Below are 26,812 nucleotides of genomic sequence, written 5' to 3'. Positions count from 1 at the left end.
CTGTCACACTTAGACAATAAATAACCTTCAAAAATGGAAGATCCCACTCACCTTGGCATTATCATAAATCAGGAAACACTTGAGCTATACTGGAATAAAATTGATGAAAGTAACTGAAGAAATCAGTTTTAGCAAGGTATACTGCTAATACAGTTCTTTTCCCCAAAGGAAGCAGGTCATGCTTATCTTACATTACCAGACCATTACTGGAAGTACTATGCCAGACCCTCAGCTGGCATATATCAATGTGACCCTATTCACTTCAGTGCAGCTATGTTGATTTATGTGAGCTGAAAAGTATGTACCAGTCAAAAAGTGACTATTTCATCTTACAAAACTGTAAAAGTGACTAAGTGAAATGCAAGGGAAATCAAAGGAAAGGCAGTATGTATAATGTAAAGAAAATAACAGAAAGGAAAGTACTACAGAAAGGCTCAAAGTAGATGTATATTTTATTAAGATTAGTCTAACATAGCCACTAATTTTTCTTCATATGAAATTTTAGATAATAGTTTCTGCTGTTACATACATATGTATCTCTTGAGTATGGACACAAGTACTTGTGCAATTTAATAACGCTGTACTATTCCCAAATTAAGAGGTAAGGCTCAGGCAGCGGGTTCAGCCAACCTGGAATTTATCACTGGTGTTTTTGTAAAGTCACTCTGACTGTCAGAACATGAAACATCATACTTAAAAGAAAGCCCACACAGCAAACTTAAGTGCTCAGCTTTACAGTATGGCATTGCATCTTAAGAACTACTCCTATGACAGTCTTTCTATCATAGGGCAAGATAAAAGTAGAAAACCAAATGTTCTGAAAGCCAGGACTTCTTTCAAGCCTTTGTGATTTTGCGGAATACGACACCACTCATATTAGACTTAAGCACTCTTTACCCTTATGAGCTCTGCGTAGACTTCCCTATTATTACATAGGCTACATGAGATTAACTACTGGTGCTCCTTTCTGAGTTTAAACCAGAAGGCTCAGAGGAAGAACTGGCATTCTGAAATAAGAGGTGTGTATTCCTAAACTCTTTTCACAAGGAAGCAGTTCTTGAGATTAGATAGTTCTCATTTTCACTAGGTTTGTGTATTGCTGCCCCTACAGTACAATATCAGAACACTATATAAAGAGGGATTATGACAGATGTACTTGACCTTCTTAACCAAACTAGCAATAGCTTAGTTCAGGCTCCAAAGGAGGTAAAGGCCTGAGCTGTAGCTGGGTAAAGAACTCCTCCAGGAAACCCACAAAGGGCCACAGTGACCCACAGTGCACCAATGCACATGAGCTTGGAACACATGAATAGTGGGTGGTTTTTCCAAGATTCAATTATCAAGGAACAAAGAAAGTTGTGGGCACAAAGAGTCTCATACATACCTTTCCCATCACATGTAATCTGACTACAAGCCAACCACTTTATCCCATAAAGATGAGAGCCTAAATGAGCCGTCTTTGAGGTCTCCCCGCTGGGCAATGTGGCAGTGCTCTCCTTGAGTTAGGATGCCTCTCAAGGTTGTCTCTTGAGCCAGAAAGACCTTTCTACTCATGACAAATCTTTGGATAAGTCCAGTTTGAGTTCTCTTTAAATTGCAACTGGACTTCATGGCAGTGCCTCTCCCCTTGATCTGGAACCCATCTCAAGGTTTGAGATTCCTTGCCTGGGACTTCACTACCCAAGGTGGAGAGATCCCTTATTCATAACAGATGCTCAGTAAGTTGCAGAGCATGCTAGTTCATTAATACTAATGAATAAATGAAAGAATTAATTCCTTTAGACATAAAATATTGTACAGGTCTGAGACTAAGATTGGAACTACCTTCACTAAAGTTCCACCAGGAGTTTAGAAAGCAAGGAAGTGCACCCTGAACCTCATGACTCAGTGGGTCTCCCTTACACTTAAGTGTTTTTGGTTTCTGTGCAAATCATTGTAAATTGATTCTAACTCAATTTTCCTTTGTATTTTTTCACCTATGTAGTAAATGAGAGTGAATCTTGCCTTCAAACTTTGCTAAGTCATACTTTTATAAATTTGTATAAAAACTATTTTTGTTAATAGTTTTGAGGGTGATTCTTTGAGGGACCCTAAACCACTCATTTACAATACAAGCAAACTCTTTATAATTGTCTACTCAATTCAACATCAGTGACCAGCTGCTAAAAGCCACTTGACAGGTAACTGCAATTCACCATCCTTCACCATGAGCCCTGGTACTTCAAATACAAATACTACTGTATTTGATCATAGTCCACAATTCAGCCTACTACATATGAAAAATGCATTCTGCTTATCCTTAACAGTGCCTTACAATGCAGCATACCTCATGGATCCCTGCCTACAAGAAATACTGGGGTTTGTCTCTTCACAATGTTTTCCTAGAAATACATTCACTGTAGGAAGCCTACAGAAATTTTCAGAAATATGGTTAACACTTTAGACATCCACTGTTTGCCAGGACTGATCATGGAATCACACAATGTTAAAGGGTTGGAATGGACCTTAAAGATCATCTAGTTTTAATCCCACTTGCCATAGGCAGGGACATCTCCCACTAGACCAAGTTGCTCGAGGCCTTTTCCAACCTGGCATTGAACACTGCCAAGTTTGGAGCATCCACAACTTCCCTGGGTAACCTGTTCCATGTCTAACCATCATCTTCTTAATATCTAATAACCATTTCTTCTAAATATTTAAACTTCCCCCCTTTCGATTTGTACCCATTACTCCTTGTCCTGTCACTACAGTTCCTCATGAAGAGCCCTTCTCCAGCTTTCCTGTAGGTCCCCTTCAGATACTGGAAAGCTGCTAAGAGATTTCCATGAAATCTTCTCTTCTCCAGGCTGAACAGCCTCAACTTCCCCAGTCTATCTTCATAAGGGTGATGCTCCAGTCCTCTTATCAACTTCATTGTCCCTCTTCTGCACTTGCTGCAACAGTTCCATGTCCTTTGATCAACTCTGCACCTCAGCAAGAGACACTGCCACAAAATTCTGTTCTTCTCTGACTACTGGGCATCAGGTTATGTGTACATGAGATGCACATAGTGTCACCACCAATGGGATGTTGTATTTGATCCATTCAGTGTAATGCTAAACCAACTGGAATAATGGTATGTAATACTGGAAGAAAATATGTGTTGGTTTATTTAGGTATTCCCAATCTCTGAAATCAGTAGAATAAAAAAAGGTCAAACCATAAGACACTTTAAAATTTCCGTGTATATTAGCCTCTGGGCATAGGAATTAGAAATCACAGTTAAGTCCTCCTTTTCTCCCAAAGTGCCTTTCTAGTCTTCAAAAGTATTAGGAAAGTGAAGAATGGCTATCAAGAAACAATCTCAAAACTACCTTTTTTCCACTTTCTTACCTGTACAGTTTTTCAGACTTTCTACCATAAAACCACTATGCAAATGGCACTAGCCTGTGGTTACAGTCACTTTCATGGCATGTACTCCTGCTACGGCAAACAGAGCATTTCTAGGACAAGATTCCTGTTCATGGCATAAGAGGCTTAAAACTGCACCCAGCACATACACACAATGAAAAGTACAGCCTTAGGCTTCAAAGCACAAACTTGGGTTCTCCATGGGGACATAAATTGTGTTGAAAAGGACTTTGGATTGATAACTCCATTGCAGCAGTGTCACATCAGGAACAAATGTCAGAGGGATCAAAATAGAAATGAGTACTGAAATTTTCCTCCTTCAAAAATGGCAGAAGTCTATAGAGGAGCAGCACAAATGGTAAATGAGTTTGCATAATTTCCATCTTGTAGCTCCTTAGTGTTACTAGAAATCATGCCAAGCAAATATTAGTTATTGCATATTCTCTCTTTATGTTGGTCAGAATGTTTTAATTACATAGTAATAACTCAGAGCAATTTGGACATCAGTTTACAGCACACTGAGAATATACCTCGGTAGACTCTCTAATAGAAAGCAAAGTATTAGGGCTTCTAAATGAAACAATGTAGTAAATTTGATTCTCTTTTAATTTTGAGCTTGTGCTGTCATTTGCTTCAGTGAAGTGATGCACCAGCTTCTACCACCAAATGTTTGATGCACCATTTACTGTAAATGCTGCCTACCCAGTGTATGATGAGATTTCACAGCTGTGACTTCCAAAGACTGAAATCAATATTTAAATCCTATTGACATCAACTGCTTTTTTCTCTTCTTTTTTTCATCCCCCCCACAAGCACAGTTACAATTATGGTCTATTTTACATTTGTAAGCATGATTAAAATTTTGTACCAGGTTATAATTTATATAATTGCATTCCTGTAAAACTTGAATTTATTTTTCATTTAGAAACAGACCACAACAAAAGGCTTCTGCACTGAGAACCCAGTTCTCTGTGCTAATATAAAAGTTTAATTTTAGAGTGTTTTCTACAGTCACAGTACTTACCTAAAGAGCAGAGGAAAACTGTCATTGTTAAAGAGACTTATAATTAGCCATAAACTCTTACTCAAAATACCAGCATTAATTGTTCATAAAGTACTGTAAGCGGAAAAGGGATGATTAAGTGGAATTTAAGCTGCATTGCTATTGAGGATTAAACTGAAAGGCATTTTAAAGCCATGTGTTAAAAGCCGTCTTTTCAGAAGGCATGGGCTATAATTCAAAATTTTTTCAAAACACACCAGGCTGTACTCATTAGTCTTTTGAATTTAGAGCATCTATTATTTCTGTCTCTCAATTTGACATTTATATGCAAATAAAAATCTTCAGCATATGTCACACCTGAAATTGCATCTGTTTATGTAGTTGCCCAACTAAACATTCAGAAAACTTTCCTTTTTAAATGTGTCTTTTAGCCTTAACATTTTAGCCTTAACTTATTATCAAGAAGGAAAGAGAATGCAGGGATGTTATGTTATTGCACTATCTCTCTTTTGATACACCAAGTTAGGTACACAAACCTCCCTTCAGCATCAGAGGGCTACAAAACGGAATACGATGCTCAAAAGGGAAAGCTGCTGCTCTGTAGGCTCTGCCAGAAGGGTGACATTAAACGCCATGAGTAGGCTACAAGTCATGACGCCCTCCCTACGGAATTTACATGAAACCTGTGGATACGTTGTTTCATCGTTCTGATCAGATGTATGCAAAGTCGGGAAGAGGTTCACATGGATTTTCTAACCTCTCCTGGGGCTTTCATGATTGAAGAGGATGCCATTCACAGCAAAGAGATTGTAGGCTTCTCTGAAGTTCACCACAATCCAGTAGGCATACAGTTTTGCTGCCCCTATAAAAATAATTTTGAAGTGTTATTGTATATCTGCTCAGCTTGTACACAGTTCAGACACAGATACACACACATCTATTTCACATGCAGGGTGAAGTCCACATTTCAGCAGCAGAGTGCTTTAGAATTTGATTAATTCCCTATATGTGTCAAATTTTATATGGAAAAAAAATCCAGCCCGATAAACAGCAGCTGACAGGGAAAATACTCATCTTCTGTGCAGCCTCTGAGCTGGCCAGAAAGCATTAGGGCACCTTCTCACTTGTTTTCTTATGCACACTCAAGCACAGCATTTTTTTCTTTTACAATATAATTAACACAGAGCGTGTGAAATACACCACTGTGGCGACCTTTGCTAATTAAAAAAAAACCAAACAAAAAAATGACTTTGAAGGAATAAAAGCGAAAATCTGGTGCCTTAACACTTAAATTGATTTGAAAGTTTATCACCAAAGTCCTCCATGTCCATTGCTTTAATGAGTGTTTCAAATTTCATGCGAGTTCATGAAGGAGGAAGTGCGCTCTTGGGAGTTTTTCATTTAGGCAACAAAAAACCCGAAACCTTTTCACTTCAGTGGTACCTCACAACCCTTTGTGAAGGAAGAGTCACCCTGCCTCTTCCTGCCACCCCCTGTCTCCCCCCTGAAGAGCTCTTCACCTCTGAGCTGAATGAACAAGGTCTTGTGAAGTGAGATGCTAATTTCCAACCCCCAGGCAATGGCAGCAAATACTTTTTATATAGTCATTCATAAAGGTATGCCTCTCGACATGTCTAGTCACTTTAGCTCTATCATGATTCTAATCTCACATACAAATGACTTCAGCCCTGAGACATGAGCAGGGAGAATAGACAGACAGACACTATACACACACACCATCAGCAATCCTCACCGTAAGGCGATCTTGGGTAAAAAGGGGTGGTCTCCTTTTGCGGGATTTCTTGCACTTTTCCAAAAAGTTCACTGGTGGAGGCTTGGTAGAACTTCACAGAGTTGATAAGGCCACAGGTCTTAATAGCATCTAGGAGTCGCAAAGTGCCAACTCCATCAACGTCAGCAGTATATTCTGCTAGGTCGAAAGAAATCTTGGGGAGAGAAAGAAATAAAATCCCACTGATTTTACTAGGGGAACCAGAACACGCTGTGATCAAGCACAACCAAACAAAGTAATACATCACTTGTCACAGACCATCTAAACACTTCTGTACAGAGTAGATACTCAGAATACAAAAGTATCCTCAAAGGATTTCCAAGAATAAATAAGTAGTTCCATAAATAGCAGAACAAAAAGACTAGTGTTCCCTGGGATTATTTTCCCATGTGAAGTAAGGCGTAAGCCTCCCCCCAGTGGGAACATTATCAGGCACTCTTATCTCCACAGCTGCCAATTTTCACAACATTCACTTGGGCTTAACGTATTTGACACACTTGGATTTGGTTATAATTGCCCAAAATATATTTAAAAAAAATAATAGGCTAGACAGACAGCATGACAGCACAAACATATATCAAAAAAACCCCAAAACTTTAAACAACATCCGAAGTTTTGCAATTTTAACATACATCAAAGTTCAGAGAAGACTAGAAATATCTGCTATCAAAATGAGACTACCCACCCCATCTGACCAAGGTGTACCAGAGCTGTTGCTTTTGGACAGAGGTTAGGGGGATGATGAAGTGTGAGAGCAAAGGGTCGAGGTATCCTAAAGAAACCGGACAGCTCCAGCTGATATATTCTTCAAAGTATGATAATAAACTCATGCACGCTGGTGGGCCAAGAGTCCTTTTTCTCTCCCCACTCCAGTATTTCTCAGTTATCTCTATGATGAGCTTGTGGCCTATGCCACAATCAATGCTTAAGTCTAAGCTTTCAGAGTATTTAAAAAATATATTAGTTCTTTCCCTTTCAGTTACAGTAGAAAAAAAAAAAATTGGAAAAAGCAAGCTGAAAGTAAGAGATCTGTTGTGACCACCTTAATTTGCAGGCAGGAGAAAACATGCTCAGAAGGAAGCTCACTCTTTTTGCTTGGTGGGTACAGGCTGGTTTTTTGGATGTTCTGACAAAGCTCCTGGACTCTAAGGAATTTTTTCCCACCGGTTCCCACCCCAGAGGCATGTTCCTCCCTCTACACTCTCTCTCCAATCCAGGGATTTTGCCTACGTTGGTTTTTGAAAAACCTTTCCCTGTTTATACTGACAATGTTATAAAAAGTAAGGGGAATGGACTTTTAGAGCAACCTCCCTCATGGTCCCGAAGAATTATTCTACCTATGTCCCCTCTGGCTGATGATTGACTTCCAGAAACGAGCTATAGAGTGATGGCAACATTGCAGTCCCTTTATAATATCTATGCTGGATGTTAGTGAGACACTACTGGTATCAGATAGTACAAATCTACAATACCCCCTTCATTAGTCTTCAGTGACCGGGTAGCTACTAATGGAGTAGAGAGTAAATGACCATAGTTGGACAAGCTGAGGTGTCACAGTGAAAGTAGTGGGAAACCTGTCACTTACCAGTTAGTTTTTTAAGGATCTTTGCAGATTCAGACAGATAGCCCTATGTTAATTTCTTTTGTTAAGCCATTTTCCCTATTCAGTAATTACTGGAAGTTTAAGGCTTATTTATACAGCAGATGGAAAAAAAAATTTTCAATTAATTTGAGTTTTCACTTTTGGTGAATTTAATACAGGTAAGAAATTATCTGAATTGTGTTGCTGTTCTCCAAAATAAAAAGATTCTCCCAGAGTTTTGATCTGAAATAGCTAACAATATGAACAAAACCAAACCTTACTTTTTTTTTTTTTTTTTTTTTTAACCAACGCTCCCCCTCCCCCCCCAAAACGAAACCTGATACTTTGGCTTGTTAACGTGGTATGACCCAGCTGAAATTGAGCACTGATCTACCAAGAAGTGATGTGCATTTTTTGTTTTAATCCCTTTGGCACAAAGATGACAGACACGTAAGGTCTCTCAGCTTCAGTGTCTAAGTAACTCTGAGGAAAACATTTTAATGAATAGGTGATACAGTCAACAATGCACTAAGGAACATAACTTTGTATATTAACCACACGTCCCAGCTTTCCAACAAAAGGCAAAACACTTACTAATTGTAGCAGAACGAAGAATTTACTTATATTAAGGTAGTTTCCAACAAATAACCCTGAAAACATCACCCTGAAATGCAAATTTTTGCTTACATATCCTACTACAAAGTAAATGGCACATGTAACTGAGGTAGTCTGAGATCACAGATTATAAAACCTCTTAACCAGAGGGGGCAATGAGGCTGGAGCAGCACTGGAAAATGCTCTCTCTGGCTGATGCAGAGACCAATTTCACAAGAGATGCTTTTCCCTATTGCCTGATGAATGACCTCAATCTTCACCTACAAAAAAACACTCCCTGGGGTGTGAGGTAATTGTGCCTCCATGCCTACTGGGTCTGAGTGTCCCCAGGCAGAAACCACCAGTTTTGTGTCTGTTGGGTGGTTTTGTAATGCAGACAGTTGTTCACCAGAGTCGAGATTCAGACCACTAAATTCATTTCATTTTGGAGTGCAGGTTAGACGAGAATGGCGTTCATGAAAATAAAAAATGGTTTTATCTACTAAAACATCGAACACTAAAAATTCTGGACTGTTAAGACACCCTGTAACAACAGGCAGTAACACTGCAAATATTGATAAAAACTAACCAAATTTTAATTTGATTTTAATTCAAAGTTAAAAACGTAAAAGAGTCTTATAAAATACAAGATCAATTAAGTAGTTAAAAATAAAGCAGGGCAGAGCAGGAAAAGATGATAAGTTATCCCTTACCACATTATTTCCCTCTCCTTATACACATTATTTTGTGCAAGACCCACAGGAAGACTGAACTGTAAAAAAAACCAAACCAACAAAAACCACAAACAAAAACCCCAGCCAACCAAAACCAAACCAAACCAAAACCCAAACAAACCCCACAAATAAACAAAAAACCTCTCAAAAAAACCCTCAAAACCAAACCAAATAAAAAAAAAAAACAACAAAAGAAAGGCGGGGACCTCATTAAGAGGGATGCGCAAGAGAGAACTGACATGCATGTATAACACAAGAAAAGACTGAGTTATAGAAACAAAATATATAATCAGATTCAACAGATGTTACTCATAATCTCCACTGGTGCACTGAGCTCCGGTAGTGCAAATACGTGAGAGAGTAAATATGTAATGGAAATGATTGTAAAGGCAGGTATATGAAGGCTAAGAACAAGCCATACTTTATGAAAGATTAAACACTTACCCAGTGGAAAAAAGTGCTTAGATAATACCTACAGATGAGAGCTTTCAAACTGCCTACTTTGTGACAACTTTTTTAACTGCCTCAATTAGGAAGATTGTCTTCCTGCACACCAATAAACACAGTGGTGAGTCACAGCAGAAGGCCTAATGAAGATGCTCCTGATCATGCTTTGGCAAAACCACATACACACCCCTCTATTAATTCAGCTACCTAAAGTAGATGCTCCATTCTTTCCTCAAAAATCCAAAATTATCCGTTATAATCAACTGCAAAAAGCAAGACCTGCAATTACAAGTTGTTTTGAAGGATGCACCAGATTTTTTTTGGTAATGACTGGAATAGGGAAAAGAAGCTTCTTTCAATGGCAGAAACTTTAAATCTGCAAGTTTTCTCAAAGAATATTGAAGTCATTGATCCAATACTACTTCGCCTTCTTTGGACAGATTTTGTGACAAAGAGAAAGCATGACATACCAACAAAACAGAAATTGCCTGCTTGGAACATGTTAGTCTGAGTGACCTTGGCACTCCCTTCCCATCTATAATGGGGACACTATGCTTTTGCAGTTGTCATTATTGATCCTGGAGATACTGTAAAGTATATTCTTCAGATATGTCTATTTATTCCATTCAATAGGTAGTGATAAGTGTGCCATTAAAAGTGGACAGAACACTAAGGAGACACTTAAATCCTTGGTCAAAAGTACTTCAAATTCCAGGGTTTCACATTATGAACACTCTGCAGAATTTCCTCAAAGAATACTAAAACGCAAACAGGCTCCTTATGTACATAGTTCAATATACTGAGTATCCTCACTGCTGGATTCATCTCTAATATAGTACATTTCAAATATATTCTCAGGCAAGAAAAGATTTCCACAGCAAGGCTCACCCATAGAATGGTAACATTTTCTTGAAAAAAGCAGTTTCATTAGTTATAACACTTTGGAATCAGAGGACACAATAACCACATAATTTCTCTTCTTTCATGTGGCTGCAATCAGAATGAGTTTTGTGAACTTATTTCTACCTTTTGAATTTGAACTCTTGCATTCCCCCCCTCCCATTTCTTTATAATCACCAGATTCAATCTCTACAAGAGATTTGAATTTAATAGAGCAATGTTTTAAATATGATGTTTCCCAACTGATCATTCAAAAGCAAGCTTAGCAAGGTCTTTAACAAGATTTAAAAGCTTACTGAAAATTATCTAAATGAAAACATATGGGTCTTACCCTCCACAAGACCACATTCCTATCATGTCTATAAGCAATACATACAAGACTGTCGACTTAGTAATACTTGCTTCTGACCAATGCATTGTCAGCACTGGTGATATTCTGAAAATTATCAAACACAGGTTTGGCTTTGTGAGATACTTCATCTCTGTTTTTTTCATTTGGAACAATTCAACAGATGGGCTGCAGTCATATTAACTATCAGTTTTCAACCAAAAAAACCCCTGTATTCCAGCAGAATATGCTTCAATGCTCTACCTAAGGAATATAAATAATGATTTGAAACTTCATCTCTTTCTTACAGCTTTCTCAGTTTCAGAAGATGGAATTTCTGGAAGGCTAGTGTTAATAAGAGGGAAGGTTTTGTGAAACCCCAAAGGAAATAGGATAATATACACATAAATTATTATTCTTTCTCTGTAAAAGAATAGGCTAACCTAACTATAACATCAAAATAAGCATCTTTGCTCTCTTGAAAAAACCTACTGTAGATTCTTGAGACTTAGCAAAGTAGAAGATATGTATTGGGTCATTGAGAAAGGTTTAGACCCGAAAAGCAAATCACAGAACAAAAAAACTGCTCAGAAATTTTTCAAGTCTCACAAGTTTCACAGTGGTTGCTTTTTTGTATTCTTTAAAATAAATTCTGTTTGCTTTGAATATTCAGTGTGCCTTCCACTGCCAATAAAAACCATTGGGATCACTTGTATCATCTCAGTAAACAAGCTGCTCAATCCCTAGGAACAGGCATGTAAAGCATAACATTCCAGTTGTTAAATCTAATGCAGACTATAGGCCAAGCATTCCTATAAAGTCCTAACACAATGGGGAAAAGAAAATCTTAGGGATTTTAGGAAATCTAAAGAATCCAAGGGGACCTGGGTGATGTCAAGGGGATGGGGAAGAACCTATATATCTACGAAAATGTTAGGTAACCTTCTAAGAGAATATGACAATTCCTCTTCCTCCCAGCCTCTTAACTCATAATGAATGCTTAACTTATTGTCCTCTCATCCAATAACAGAAGTAGTTGAAAGACACAAAATCCCCCAAACAGCTATATATTTTGCTATATAGAAAAATAATCAATTCCATAGGTCTGAACTGCTTATGGTCAAGCAATACTCTCGATATCTTAAAGCCATACTCAACTTCTTAGCTAAACAGAAATTCACTAAAAAAATAATGACAAATTCTTAATAAAATGAACATTCTTTTTGTAGTTTTGTCTTCTTTCCTATTTATTTCCCTGTTCTCTCATTAGCAAACCAGAAAAAATAAAGTCATCTGTATAAAATGAGAGTAATTTGACAACAGGATTACAAGCTGAGAATTAGCCAAGAAAATTTTTATAAGTGGAAGCAGAAGTCAACATTGTTTCCTAAAATGCATGTTAGCCCAAGACATTCATAATATTGCTGCAGCAAGAGAGCTTGGGTAACTTGGATTTTCAAGGTACTCATGATGTAAAGGAACAATCAATGCAGCCTATAAAAGATGTGCTTCTCTACCAGCGCTTACATTTTGGTCGTAGTGGTGGAGTTTCACTGCAGCTCTGTCATATTGTGTGACTGGAGAGACTTGTTGAAGTGGTTAAAAGTTTGACTTTGACACCACTGGGCCAGCATCTCACTTTCACCTCTAACTGCGAAGACCCAAACCAAAGCACAAAAAATTAGCTCTTTGCTGTTTAGTGATTTGAAATGATCCTTGATGCTCTTCACATTCTGTAACTTCCTTTGTACAGCTGAAATACCCAATGATTCCCCCTAACATACTGCACAATATATGTTTAATATGGCAGTTTCTTATGGTTTGACTTGTGTAAATCTTCCTCACAACTCTTTTCCTGATTAATTTCAAGTTCTTGATGCATACACTCTGAAATAAGCTTTAAAGAGAAATAGCTTGGCATTATTAAAACAGGTTCTCTTTTTCCCCTTTTATGAGTAAAAACTACTACTTGCTTTCTGTTGGGGGAAAAAAGAGAAAAAAAAAGAATCAACCCAAAGAAGAAAATAAGCATAGAGGAATATTCCCTGAATAGTTAAAGTTTCATATTTATTGGATCCCCTATCAGTAGGGCTTGTGAATTGGATTCATTATTCAGTTTCTTTAGAAAGCGACTCCTCCCTGGCAAACTGCAGGTGCAGTTGTAAATCCAGCTCTCGAGGTCATCACATTCACCTTTGCCTCTAAAGCAGCCCGCTGGTATATGCCTGACCAGTTAAGAGCTATAGAAGAACCACCAATTGCCTAATATTTTCAAAATTTTTATGCACAATCCTTAAATTGGAATATCTATTCTCCATTTTAATAAAACAAAGTCTCCTACATATTTTACAGCTGTCTTTGCTGTTGACTATTGATTCAAAGGCATGTTTGGAACAGATCTCCATTACAGGTAATTTGTAAACTGCTTATTCTTCCGGTCATTAACTAGCTACTTTAGTGAATTAAGAGAATTTAACAGACTGGATTAAAAGACAGTTGCCCAGAGACAGTTCAAAGGCAATGGACACAAATTGAAACATGAGAAATTACAACTAGATATTAGGGTAAAAATAAAGTTCACAACATGGGTAGTCTCATACTGAAACTGGTTGTGCAGAGAGGCTGTGGCATATCCATCCTTGGAGATACTCAAAACTCAATCAGACATCATCCTGAGCCACCTGCTGTAAAAGCTGGCCCCACTTAGTGAAAAGAGCAGGTCCAGATGATATTCAGTGACTGCTCCCAAACTACATTATTGCATAATTTTAAGGCAGCAGGGAGATGGGATTACAGCAGCGTGTTTCAATGTTCAGACATGTAGCACCATCCAATGACTAGAACGTGGATGGACAGTGTGCAAGAACAAGGCCTGGCCTTGTGGAAAATTAGCGATTCCTACTGTGGGAGTAGAGCGTTGTTCACAGCAACTTTTTGGAGGCGCATAGTCCAGCTTGCTATTCATCATATCTGCTCCAGAGAAGAGCTTCAGATAGAGGAATGCTCAGATCTGATAGTAAAAAAAAAATACCAAAGCAGAGGAGGAAAAGGAGGAGGGCTATCACAGAACATAAGATTCAGTATGGCCATAAACCTTTGTCACAAAAATGTAACCTCCCCATTAGTTTTGCTTATCTTCTCATTCATTTGTTATTAATTTGATGGAACTGGGGAGTTGTCAGGGTTATGTGATGCAAGGGATTTATCTTGCAGAACCATCTCCAACCCACTGTTCTAAGTCTTCAGTTTCAAATAACAGAGATTAGAAAAGAAGCTTTTAAAAAAGGAGCATTGATTCTTTATTCATTGTCAGCATGATTTTGTTCAGGGATAGCTTTGACAACATACATACACACTCAAGTTTTTAAACACATGCCACATGCAGCAAAGTCAGGATGGGTTTCAATGTTTCACATTTTTTAGCTTCAATGGCTAATGACATCGTAATACCCTAAAAGCTTTCTTACATACTGAAGTCCAGCTGTGCCAGAGGCTTTAAATGCTATTTAGTAGAAAGACAAAAAGGGGCAACTTGCAGAGTCACTAGAGAACATTCAAAGGCAGATGTAAAAAGATAGCCAATTCATTTCACTTTATATGTACATGGGGAATAGAAAGTTATGAATAAAATGTATGCAGGGAATGCAGTCACTTCCAAAGAACCAGCACCATTTTTACACACTTTCACATATAAAGAAATTAATTTAAAACATACAGGTGATTTAAAATTGTAACATGACAACTAGTTTATAGTATTAATTTTTATTTTTTTTTTAACTCCTGAAGCTTTTTAAAAAGCTTGTATCCTTGATTCCTTGATGCTTTCAGAACACATTAAAAGATGCTTTGCACAAAAGTGATAAAAATAGCATCACAAAAAAACCCCACAAAAAAACCCAAATCCCAGAAAAACCCACAGACCTTCACCACCTATCTGCTTTATGATTTTGATAGACTTTCACTGGATAGCTAGATAGATATTGAATTAAAGCAATAATCTAGTATGGTAAAGCTTTGTTAACAACAATCTCTTTGCTCTTTGCCTCCCTAGTCAACAAGAGACCCGAGTTAACACAGTGGACCCTCCCAAATATTAACAGAACTTCTGTATTGGCTAGAAGCTAGAATTAACCCAAAACTTTGCAAATTACTACCTTGTCTGACTCTCTTGTACCTCTTACTAACGCCTAAAGCAAAATATCCCTATGTTTATGGAGCCTGTCAGATGTTTTGATTTTTCAACCAGAAAAAAATGGTTTTTTCAGCATTTATTATCACTGAAGATTCCTTCCCAGACTGCAATTTCTTATGCTGCATAGCATTGTTAAAGAAAGCTTAAAAGCAGTTCAAAGAAAGTACCAAAAATGCTTCTCCCTTCATGACAAAATAAAATATTTCGTAAATGGAGTTTTGACATACCTCATTAGGGACCAGGGTCTTTTTTCCTTAAGGGCATTTAATCTGGAAACAAACTGTACTGAAGAAAAGCAGATCTTTTGTAGAATAATGTAAATTGAATTTGAAAATCTTGAGAAAACTTGCTATAAAATGGTAAACTTTTTTTTTAATAAAAAATATTTTTTGTTATTCTTTTCCCCCCTGCCCACACATTATCTATCGGTAATTGTCTGACCAGTTCTCTAAACTACAACTGTCATTATTTTGGCTTGACTCTCTCTGCTATATCTACCTGGTAACTGATGCAGCACAAATCATGATAAAAAGATGAGAAAAAACACTGACTGTTGGTAAAATCCTGTAATTAATTCTGACCAAGCTGTGCACACTCTGAATGAAGTATCTATAGAGATATGACATATACTTTATAAAAACCAACTTTCTATGATGATTAACAAGAGCTTTTACTTTTTACTCTATGGAAACCTTTGTGATTTTTAATTTTGTAAAATTAAAAGCCTTTTCTCCTTTGAACAAGAATTGCTATCTCCTTCCTAACAGCTAACTAGTGGCTTCACAGGAATTCTCCAAAAAAAAAAAATTAATTAGATGAATGTGCATGTATTACTCATTAATGGGTCCATAAACCCAATTAGAGGGATTGCCCATGAATATGGGTCTTGAGTCAGCCATTGAATTTGAAAGCTAAAGGTGCAGACACAGCCAAGTCACTGCAAGAAAACAAGTTACCATTTCACTGTGGAACTGAAGTAATGCTGTCTGGAAGCACTCTTAAACGACAGCAAACACAAGATAAAGCAACTTATCTTCTCTCTTTTACTGACAGCTACTCAAAAATCAAACTACTTCATTCATCACAGCCTAAGAGCGGGCAGGTAGTTCAGCTCTGACCACACATGGTGCTTCAGTTGTGGAAGAGCTTTCAAAACAGGACTTCAGGGAGACAAAACGAAAACATGAATTTTTGAGGAAATGAATATGCATGTGCATACACACACACACACACACAGAAAAAATGATGACTTGTTTTCTTGGGCACAATAGAGAAATGGTGGAATCACCACTCCCAGAAGTATTTAAAAAATGTGTAGATGTGGCTCTTGAGAACATGGTTTAGCAGTGAAGATGGCAGTGTTACATTAATGGTTGGACTTGATCTTAAATGTGTTTTCCAATCTTAACAATGCTATGATTCTATCTAGGGAACAACCTTTACCCTGAAGTACCTGGGGAGGGAAGTTCTGAGCTCAGAGTTCAACATCTCCACCTGTGTGGCATCTCAGCAGGTTGCCCCATTTGTGCACTCAGTTTATTCTTAAAATAGTACTATAAAGTACTATATAAACACATTTTCAAAATAAAAGCCACCACTTCGGTCCCATTCTTGGTCCACTCATATTGTTCAATAAGTCTACATTCTCCCCTTACTCACCGTGACTTATAATGTGTCTTAATGTTATATCTCCACAGATCTAGTTCTATTTTCTGGTTTGCCATAACTCAGCTAAAACTGAGAACAAGTCTTCTTCAGCTACAAAGCTTTCAGCACACCTCAGACTTCTATGCAATTAATTTCTGAGGCTTTTTTTTCAGTTTTACTGCATGTGTATTAAGAATTAAATTGGGATGGCTAATTGTATGGGGCAAATTTAGGTGGACATGCATGTACTGACAAAAGACATGCTCCCACAGTTGCCACCTTCCCAGTTCTTGCTCCAGTACTCCAGCAGGAATGACTGGGAAAATGAATAAACATGCAACAGCATGTCAAGAAATAAGTCACCAAAGTTTTTTTCAGTTTTCTTTTTTGAAGAGGGCAAATAATCGCCTTTTCTTCCAATGCATAAGGTCATCTTCTGTGAAATTTCACTCTGAAATCTTACTCTAAGAAAAGACAATTCCAAAACCAATATATTTTTTCCTAAACACACCCAGTAGCATTCTTTTCCTTTTACTTGTTCTTGAGAACAGTTGATACTTAAAAACATTCTTTAAATAAATATAAGAGTCTGAGGTTTGCCCTTGCTCTGAAAGAAAACCATTGACTCTTTTAAATTATTAAACTTGCAAGCAACAAACCAAAAAACCACCTTAAAATGCTAAAGTGGGTGAACCCTAGTAGAGTAGCACTAATACCCCTACCTGTAGTACAAGTACAGGCAGTAAATATGATTAATTTTAAAATCAAGGTATTAATAGCATTCATACAAAACCAGTAGCTGATGATGGCTTTGTTGTGAATGATGTAATAAACCTGTAGAAATAGCTTTCAGTAAACTCACCACAGTAACACCTAATTTTAACATTCCATTTCAGGCAAGATGGGGATAGCAATAATTACATACCTCAAAGTGGACTGTGATAGTTCTTCGTCCTGTGTAAGGAAGCTACAGGAATGGAATATACTATTACCACCACTGCTAGAGCTCAGATTTTAATGTTGTTAGAATACTTTTGAAATCACGAGGCTTACATCTTCTCCAGTTGCATCCTTTCAGGGCGAACACTATGTGACAGTGAACACTCTGAACTGAAAGGTGATCCCCCCACACAAAATGTTCTACTTAATCAACTCATGTGTCTTAGAAGGACGTGGGTGGGTGGCTGGCTAGAAAGAAACCTGTGGGATGAATTTGAAAAAAACATGTGTCTTGACAGGTATGTAGGGGTAAGGTGGAGAAGGCCAAGGGGCAGAGAGCTTAAAGGGATGAGACCCTCTGGTTAAACTTTATTGAACAAGCAGGACGATGCTTGCAGAAAACAAATCAGTTTGTTATTTTTTCTGCTGGTATCCCCTTTGCCATATTTTATTCTTACATTTATTATTGACTACTAAAGCCTCTTCACTACAGCTCTTAGAAAACAATGTATAGGCATAAATTTTAAAAGGCGGGTTTGGCACTCATGAGCCATGGTGATCATAAATCAGAGCAGAACATTGCAACTGATTTGTGTACTGCAGCACACAACCTAACTTCAGCCCTGTTTTTCACCTAAGTCTTGGGTTCTGACCCAGAGAAAAGGACTAGGAATAATAGCTCCTTTTCACTTGGATATGAAGGTAAACCTTAAATTTGGGAAATAGGGATGTCATAGTCAACTAATCACACAAAAACAAGAAGTTTGGGAGTTTCCCCCTTACCCCTAAGAACGAATATTGCTTTAGTACTCCTGACCTAAAACAGCGTTGAAGTTTTTGTCTCTAGTAGTGCTAGAAGCAACAAAAGACCATATTGACACCTACGAGACAGTGCCTCTCCTCATCTATACTATGGTGTGGCATTTGGCCTGCCAATAAACCCCCTCTCAGAGGAGCTTTGAGTAAGACTTGATTAAGATATAAAAAGCTCCATCAGCTTTCACAGTGAACTTGGCAGCCTCAGGATGAGGCATGTTGGAAAAGCAATATGGGAGACAAGACCAAGTTGCCAAAACACACTGAACAAATCATTGGACATGATCAGTGCAAACATCAAATTTCACAAATAAGGTGAAGTCTGTAAAATTGTGAATGACTGCATTTTAGTTTTAAAAGAATGTAAAGCTCAGGCAGATGCCACGTCTCTATTGTATGCAAATATTTTATTTCAATTAGCACTTCTCAATCATGCTTTTTCTTTTCTGAATGACTCACAGATACCTCAGTCAAGAAATGGCAGGATCAGAAGCACATGCCAACAGGCTGCATTTATCTCACAGAAAGATAAATGTGGAAGGAATCATGTAAATCTATCTCAGGATTTTTTTGAACCTGTCTTCCCTTCCAAACACATTTTCTCTACATGCCTGCAAGCCTCTATAAAACAGCATACTCAGTTTCCACGTCCTTCCAAACAAGCAGTATTCACAAGAATTTAATTGAAACTAAGGAGATTGTATTTCCAGAGCTTATCCATCAGGCAGGGGGAAAAAAACCCCAAGTTCAGTCTATAAGTTTTATCACATAGTATTAAGCCAAAGAAGAGGTCATAATAGTAACTTGCCCACAAATGCACATACAAAAAGGGGAAATCTTTAGAACTTTTACAGGCCAACAAGAGAGTCCTGCTGCACGGGCCATTATAAGCAGTGATCGTCCATGAGGGAAACACTCTGAATAGCTGTGAAGTACGGCTGGATGAAGAAATACTGTGAGTTAACATCCATGATTGCACACAATACTGACATAAGCTAGGAACACTATGTCTCGTGGCTGCAGTAGGAGTTTAAGCTAATTTCCAGTGTGCTGACCCCAAGCTGCTTTGGGGCTCTGAGCATCCTCACCTGGGACACAGAAAGTTCTGTCAAGGAACCACAAAACGTTGGGAAAAACATAGTGGTGCCGCCTATTAGCCAGGGAAGCAGAGGAAATTTCTAAAGTGTCATATGGGAGTTTGGAAACGTTAGCTAATTTTTGATCCTGCATCACTAGTATTACCAAAGAAGCTGTGCTGAGAAGTCTGAAAAATGTAAATAGTCAATGGTGATGAAAAATTCTATAATTGGTAAAAAATTAAAAAACTTCATCATGATAGCAAAACCTCAGCGTTTCACTTTTCACTCCTATAGATTTTAACACCTCTTATGTTGCAAGAGTACTCTCTCCACACACAAATTTAAGCTGATATTAACTGCAGTTGTATCTGAAAATATGTCTTTTTAATACTGGTCAGGTTCTAGGCAGTAATCCCTTTCTCAGAAACTGAATGATTTAAATGAAGTCATAGTTGCTAAGTGCACTAGTCAGCCATATATCATGTTCTCAGAAGTACAAAGAGTACTTGAGGGTGAAAGGTTTTTAGGATAATGTACGATTTCTGCATTAAATACAGAACCACCATTATATAATTTTAGCATCTTGCCAACCTTTTTTTTTTTTTTTTTGAGCAGAAGTAGGAGGGAGAAATAAGGAGATTGAATGGAACTAAAACAGTACTGTTTGTACCCTGGTGAATATTAGGGAAATGATAAATGATCCCTAGGCACACAGACTGATTTATGCAATAAAAAGTAAAATACAGTGGGGTGGAGCCTTTGTGTGAAAATCTCATCCTTGGACAGCTACAAGGTATGAAATGCACCCAAGTGTCTCAAATCCCTCAGGGTTGCAATTAACTCATGATAACCACACCCATGAGAACTGTCTCCTTTGCTCCTCTGTTGGGTGGGAGGAAAAGGAGAGAGAAAGAGGTATATTTCTATTATGAAAAAGAGAAGATTGACAGTTTACATTAGTGAACACTTTAAAATCAAACTGTTAAAAGTTCTTATTTTTTCTAATTAACAGCATGAGTAAAGAGAAGCCACATCTCATGTCACTATGACAAAGGAAAAAACAGATTAAACATGACAGTAAGACAAATACAAGCAAAAAAAAGCCAGATATATGCATAAATCAGACTTGTTAGTAGCTCTTAATTAATACAATAATGAGATTAATAAAAAAACCAGACAAAATACAAGTAAACCTCATTCTGCAAAGGCTATTACTCAGAAAATTCAAATAAAATGTGCTACTCTTAAACTGGCAACATCGTTTGGCAATCCTATCTGCATGCAACTACACCTTTTTTTTTGCTGCTTGCAGTGCTAAAAGATATCATTAGAGAGCACTGAAGTCTTATACCCTCTTGCATTTTCTTGTAAAAGGCTGAACTCTTCCTAAAAAATTAAGGGATAATGCTAGAAAGTTTTTTCATTTTTTTTGTTGAAAAAAAAGTGAGAATCAAACCATTTTACATTTTTGAACTATACTGGCTATACGGACAATCCTAAGATTCAGATAAACAGACTTGGTTAATATATATACAACTCAAACTAGTTGGTATCTACTTATATCCTTGGTGTATGGAAATGCAGATGCATTTTTTCATATTATAAGCTTGCTAAATTTATGGAGAAAATAGCTACTATGCTCGTAAATTATAGCGATGTGTCGGCCTAATAACACATTTACAGCGCATTTTTATCCTGCAGAAAGAGAAAATAAACAATGAATTTTCTTCCTGGGGTGAGAGAACTCATAGATACTTGATTCACTTTACTGAACTGATAATATTTACTCTCTGTGCAACGAGAGCAAATACTGTGCAATGTATTGTCACAGGAACTTACCATATGCAGATATGAGATCTAAATAGAAACTCTGCCAGGTTTATACAGCAATCTGATCCTAGTGGTCTTGCATACCCCCAACACTTTAGTTCTCATCCGCAACCACTAACACTTTTGAAATTATAGCTTCCCCAAAATTCTAAAATCAAACTCCATTCAATTACATATTTGTTTGATATTCAGTATTGGAAAAATTAGTATGCTCATAAAATTGTATGTAAGGACATTTCAGCACACAGTAAATATACACTGCAACTCAGAAGTTTGTTTCAAATATTTATTCTTTTCTTCAGATCCACTAGGAATAGCAAAACTGAAGCTGTTTTAAGAACGGATGAAATGCAACAGGTTGCTCTAAAATGCACAACTCAAACAGTATGAACTTTAGTTCAGATTAATTCCTCATCTTAAAAATCTCTCTCAGCTGAAAATTATGCTGCCTGCACTGGGAATTCTCACTTAATCTTAATTGTATAGAACATTTTATAGTTCAAGACAGCAAAGGAGGGGATAACAAAAACTTTTTAGCTGTCACACTATTTTTCTCACATTTCCCTTTGCTATTCATCAGATCCTTGAATGAAGTCTTTCACTGTATCTGAACTATGACTCCACGATGTTTTTTCTATTGTTGCAAGAGGGAGCGACTACCTTGTCAAGTAGGGGCTGAGCTTTTAAAACAAAATAGGTATTTCTAACACAATGAGTCTACAGTTCATCCATCATCCACCCACAGCCCTGTCTAAACGAAGGAAAAATGTGATGTGCTCCATGGTAAAGACGAATTAAAAATTTCACAGCTGGCAAGTTTGAGGCACTGTTTTCTTAGTAAAGTGTAGGGCCACAAACAGAGAAACTGATTGACTGCTCACCAGGGTTTTTTTCCCTTCTCACTTTACTGCCTCAGTCTTAAACTTTATAGAAACCTGTTAAGTACAGGATCATGATTTTTATTATTTGATTATTTCTTTTTCTTCAAAACTGTATCAAAATATTAATACATTTAAAATTGGGATTTGGAATTAACTTATGATATTCCAGTATAGTTTGACAAAAGTATTTATCTGAGCTTATTCCAAAATTCCAGCTACAATCTGCAATCTGAGGCAACACTTTTATTTTTGGAACAAAAGACTGCAGATTTTATCTCTGATAAACAGCTCCAGATCTGTCAGCATGTTGTCCAGACTGCAAGTCCTCTTTAAAAGTTTACATTCACCTGTAATATGCTGCAGAACAATAGGTCAACAAGCTCATATTCGTCTAAAATTTCTTATCTGTCATTCTTTATGTCTTAATCTGCAGGCTTTTACTGAAAAATGAATAAATGATGCAAATATAAATAACTTCATCTTAACCAGAGCTAATTTTGAACCTCAAGTGCATACATGGGTTGAGCAAAGTTGAGAGGTTTCCGATGGACACACGGTTTCATCCTGGGGGAGGTGATGGTCCGATCAGTGTCTAAGTTTAGACTTTACCTTTCTAAGGAGAAAGAACATGATCACCAAAAATGTAGCATGTTCACATATGCTATCATGATATCACATATACCTTTAACACTTGGTATTGTTCTATAGTTTTAAACTACTTCTGTAATCTGCCCTCCCAAACCCATTACCCTCCTGCCCCAATTAGAGAAATCAGTAAATCTGGATCCAAAGCCTGGAGTCATTAGATCATGTTTTGGCAGACCTTGACACTCACAAAGCTGGTTGGGCACACAACCAGCACTGTGTATTGACAGGATACTGCCGGCCACATTTCAGAAACACAGAGCTTCATAATAGTGAGAGTAAAAATCCTGTACATAAATGAGCCATGGAAAAGGTGTACAGTACATGAGCGGCAGGAATACTTTCTGTGTAACTTCACCATACCAATGCATGCACTGAAGAAAACCTTAACTGCACACTGATTAAGTAACTCCTCAACACTAGGCTAAGGAGAACCATCAGCTGCCTTGAATTGCAGCATAAACCCCAGAGAGGTTAGAAATAGAATATAGCAACGGTTTTATTAAAAATGTATGAAAAGAGCATACTCCACATGACTTTACCCTTCCATGCCTCAAAAAACAGTCTCTCCTATTGCTTTGTTCAAGTCCCAAGAATTAAAAAAATATAACGCTGTAATGTTTCACACTAGTCAGTCTTGGCAGCCTATTGCATTCTGGCTGTAGAAGTGTCTGCTTTCAAACCTTAAGCCCTCATGGCAATTATCCTGCTCTCAGACTAAATCTACAGAGTATATTTCAAAAGAAGTTACATCTAAACAGAGGGTATTCAACAGTGATCAATGTTCAATGGGCCTCAGTGGCAATAAACTATTTACTGCCTTAACCTTTTAAGTTTGCACAACCAAAGCGCCCAAGAGCCTCGTGATGAATTAGCTGAAGTGTTTGGTTGAGAGCGGAGCAGCCGCTGGTTCAAATCATCTGTCCAGCAACACCACCCGCCTCGCAGCCCTGCAAACGACAGCCGGGTGCCAGAGTGAGTGTCTTCTCATCTCTTTTGGAGTTCCATTGCCCAGACGTAGTTTCTGCCGGATTTTACTATGTCCACCACCCCTAATGGAGTCATTTTGGAAAATAAAGCACATCAAAAGCTGGGCATGATCCTAATCGTCTTTTCATTACCCACCTGATTATTACCTTGCAGAAGACATAACATAAGAGAGGACAACAGAGTGCACTCAGCACACTTGTGGCTGCCGTAGCTAATTTAGATCTGCTTCTCTCCTCTTGCAAGATTGTCAAAATAAATCGAAAGGGAAAAAAGAATCACACCTATTGCATTAGTGTTGTTGCCACCAAGACTTTTCCCACCACCCTGCTGCTGAAACACAGTAAAAGAAAGTAATCCACTACAGATGGCTGAAGACACCTAAGCCTTGGCAAAGTACTTTTGGAAAGTCTGTCTTTACAGAAGTTAGAGTGAGTTTTTTAAATTTCAAATGGAATTACTTTGCCCATAACTTAAATGCAAGACTAGGTCTTTTACTTTAAGTTGTCTTTGTAATTCTGGGATTATTAGCATAGGTTTTTAAAACCACTAAGACCTCTGTAGGTCTTCTTTTTTTACAGTTTTGGATGAATTTGGCTTCTATCACCACTACTTGGAAATAAACCAGGTTATCTCTACCTTGTCTTTTCAGTTGAAACGTCTTGTGTTTTTCTCTTTATGTAGATATATGCATGTGAAATCTACAGGCTAAGATACTACATATACACACTACAGTTAATTCAGGCTTTCTAAATAATCTAAGGAAATAAAGAATCAGTTTTATGTCTCTATTTTCCATAAAAAATGTGGAGATCTTATTTTAATTTTTAGTTTAATTTCAAAAGGAAATAGGATTTTTTTGTTTACTTGTTTGTTTGGGGATTTTTGGTAAACACTACTTCAGTGTTTATAATTCAAATGCTTTAACACAAAGTGCTGGTGTAAGAATCTGGAAGCTAAACCAGAAACACCAATAACATCTTAGTTTTATACAGAGTAAAAACATAGCTGGTATTATTGAAGCCTGTGGATGAAAAAACTGAAAGAAGCATCAGCTATTCTGACTGATATGTACATAAATCCAATGATTACTAAAGGAAAAGAAATAAATTTGTTTGTATTTACTATGTTCATAAGTAACAATTATACACATATAGTTAATACTACTTAGAATTCTCCTTTTTCTAATATAATAAAGTCCTGCATACATAGGCCATATGACTTCACTCAGTGATTCTTATACCAAGCTGTATAAATAGCTAGCAGTTATTTATATCTCTTAGGCAAGCATCCAATCTTGATTTAAAGACTGCAAGTAATGGACAATCTTTCACTTCCTTTGGTAAGCCGCTCAAATGCTAATTGTCCTCACTTTTAAAAATTTGCACCTCTTCTCTAGTTTGAATTTGTTTAACTTTAGTTTTCAGCACTGGATCTCCGCATAATTGCCTATGAGGTTAAGCACCCTGTAATACCAAACATCTTACTCCCTGTGTGAGCAGGATCAAATAGCTCCTTCACATTCACTTTAATGAAGTAACTCTAGTGGTCTCCTAATGTCATTTACCGGGAAGACTGTTTTCCATGCCTAAAAATCACTTCTGTCTTTCCTCTGAGTTGTTTCCTATTCTCAACATATTCTGGAAAGCAGAAGACCTGAGGTGTTCTCATATTAGTTATATAGTCAATATTAGCTCCTTATTTCTACTCAGTAGCACCCTGGCAGGGTATCGCCTTCACTGTTTTTCTGGCTGCCCTGTGTATAGTCCAGCACTTACTGCAACCTCTCAATTCTTCTGCAGCTTCTACTGTCCAGTATACAAACCTTTTCCCGTGCTTTGATGTGACTAAACTGCTTTCAGAGACAAAAATGCCCAGTTCTGTGGAGATGGCTAATGCATCTGCTGGACCCTAACTAGCTCCTTACAGAGATATCTTAGGTATCCCTACTCCATATTCCCAAAACCAGGGGTACTGGGCATTGCCCACCCTGTCTCCAACTATATTCACCATCTTCAGTGGAGCAGCACAAACCTGCTATATGCCACAGGGGTGCTGTGCCTACTGAGGCTGCCTGGCCAAGTACAACTTCAACTCAAGGTAGAGGTGAGGTTGGCAGTGGTGATAGGAATACTGGTGGGGGGAGGAGGAGAGGACACCCCACAGCATTTCAAGAAGCTACGTGAATAAGTAATGTGCTGCAGAAGCAATATGGTCTATATTCCACAGGATCACTAAGCTGCTACTGAGCTTCTCAGGCACCCAGAGTAGATGCTCACCGTCTCCATAGTACTGATCCCCTGCCTTGGTGTTCTTCATATTTGTACTCCCTTGTGTACCTCCTATCAGAGTGCCTCGGTGCCTTTTCCTAAAGTAAGAACTGTATCTTACCCAGGGCACTTAACTACTTCAACCCAAGGTGAAATACAGTCAAAGGAGGTATTACATTAGTTTGATTAAACTTTTTTTAACTTAAGAGCTTAGAAACACCAATCAACTCTTTCTGCAAACTGAAAAGCAACTCAAAGTTTATAGCAAGTTACTAAGGAACAAAACACTAGATTTGTGAATGACAAATCTATTTGGAAGCCTGACAACATGTTTGTAAATAAAGAGATAAAACCAGGGTATCTCACATCTCAGAGTATGTGAGAATGAAGAAATAGGAAATGTTTCAGTATTATAATATAATTCTGCTTTATTTTGAGTAAGTAGTTGCTTTGATGATGACACTAGAAACCTTTCAGACATGACTAATGATTCCTCATCACACAGCTTAACATAAAAAAAAAAAAAAGTTATAAGGTTTTTCAGTTGTGGGTATGGGTAGTAGGAAGGTCTGGTTTAAGAAACTACTAGTGTTGTTTCTCTAGGGCTTCCATAAGGGAAACTACTAACTGGAAGTAATGTTTTCTTGTGGTTTTTAAATTAAACATTATGTTGGGAAACCTACTTTTCTTTTAGATTTGTGTAGAGTAGATCTTTTTGAAAGGCAGTTCCTACACCGTAACTCTGTGTTAGAGATG

The 26,812-nt window shown here is 37.6% G+C and overlaps 1 protein-coding gene across 2 annotated transcripts in view; it reads right to left on the bottom strand.

Moving 5' to 3' along the window:
• Window positions 1–26,812, bottom strand: part of GMDS (GDP-mannose 4,6-dehydratase) — a 417,655-nt gene that overhangs the window by 251,487 nt on the left and 139,356 nt on the right. For both annotated transcript variants that reach the window (XR_004359692.1, XM_032702498.1), the window contains exons 5-6: window positions 6,147–6,339; window positions 5,151–5,255 (exon numbers count right to left, since the gene is read on the bottom strand). Coding sequence is in view for 1 of the 2 variants with exons in the window: in XM_032702498.1 (XP_032558389.1) it covers window positions 5,151–5,255; window positions 6,147–6,339 (298 nt within the window). In the remaining variant the exon portion in view is untranslated. The remainder of the gene's footprint in view (window positions 1–5,150; window positions 5,256–6,146; window positions 6,340–26,812) is intronic.

The sequence above is a fragment of the Chiroxiphia lanceolata genome, chromosome 1, assembly GCF_009829145.1.
Source record: "Chiroxiphia lanceolata isolate bChiLan1 chromosome 1, bChiLan1.pri, whole genome shotgun sequence".
NCBI classification, from domain to species: domain Eukaryota; kingdom Metazoa; phylum Chordata; class Aves; order Passeriformes; family Pipridae; genus Chiroxiphia; species Chiroxiphia lanceolata.
This window is presented reverse-complemented; position numbering and strand designations above follow the sequence as displayed.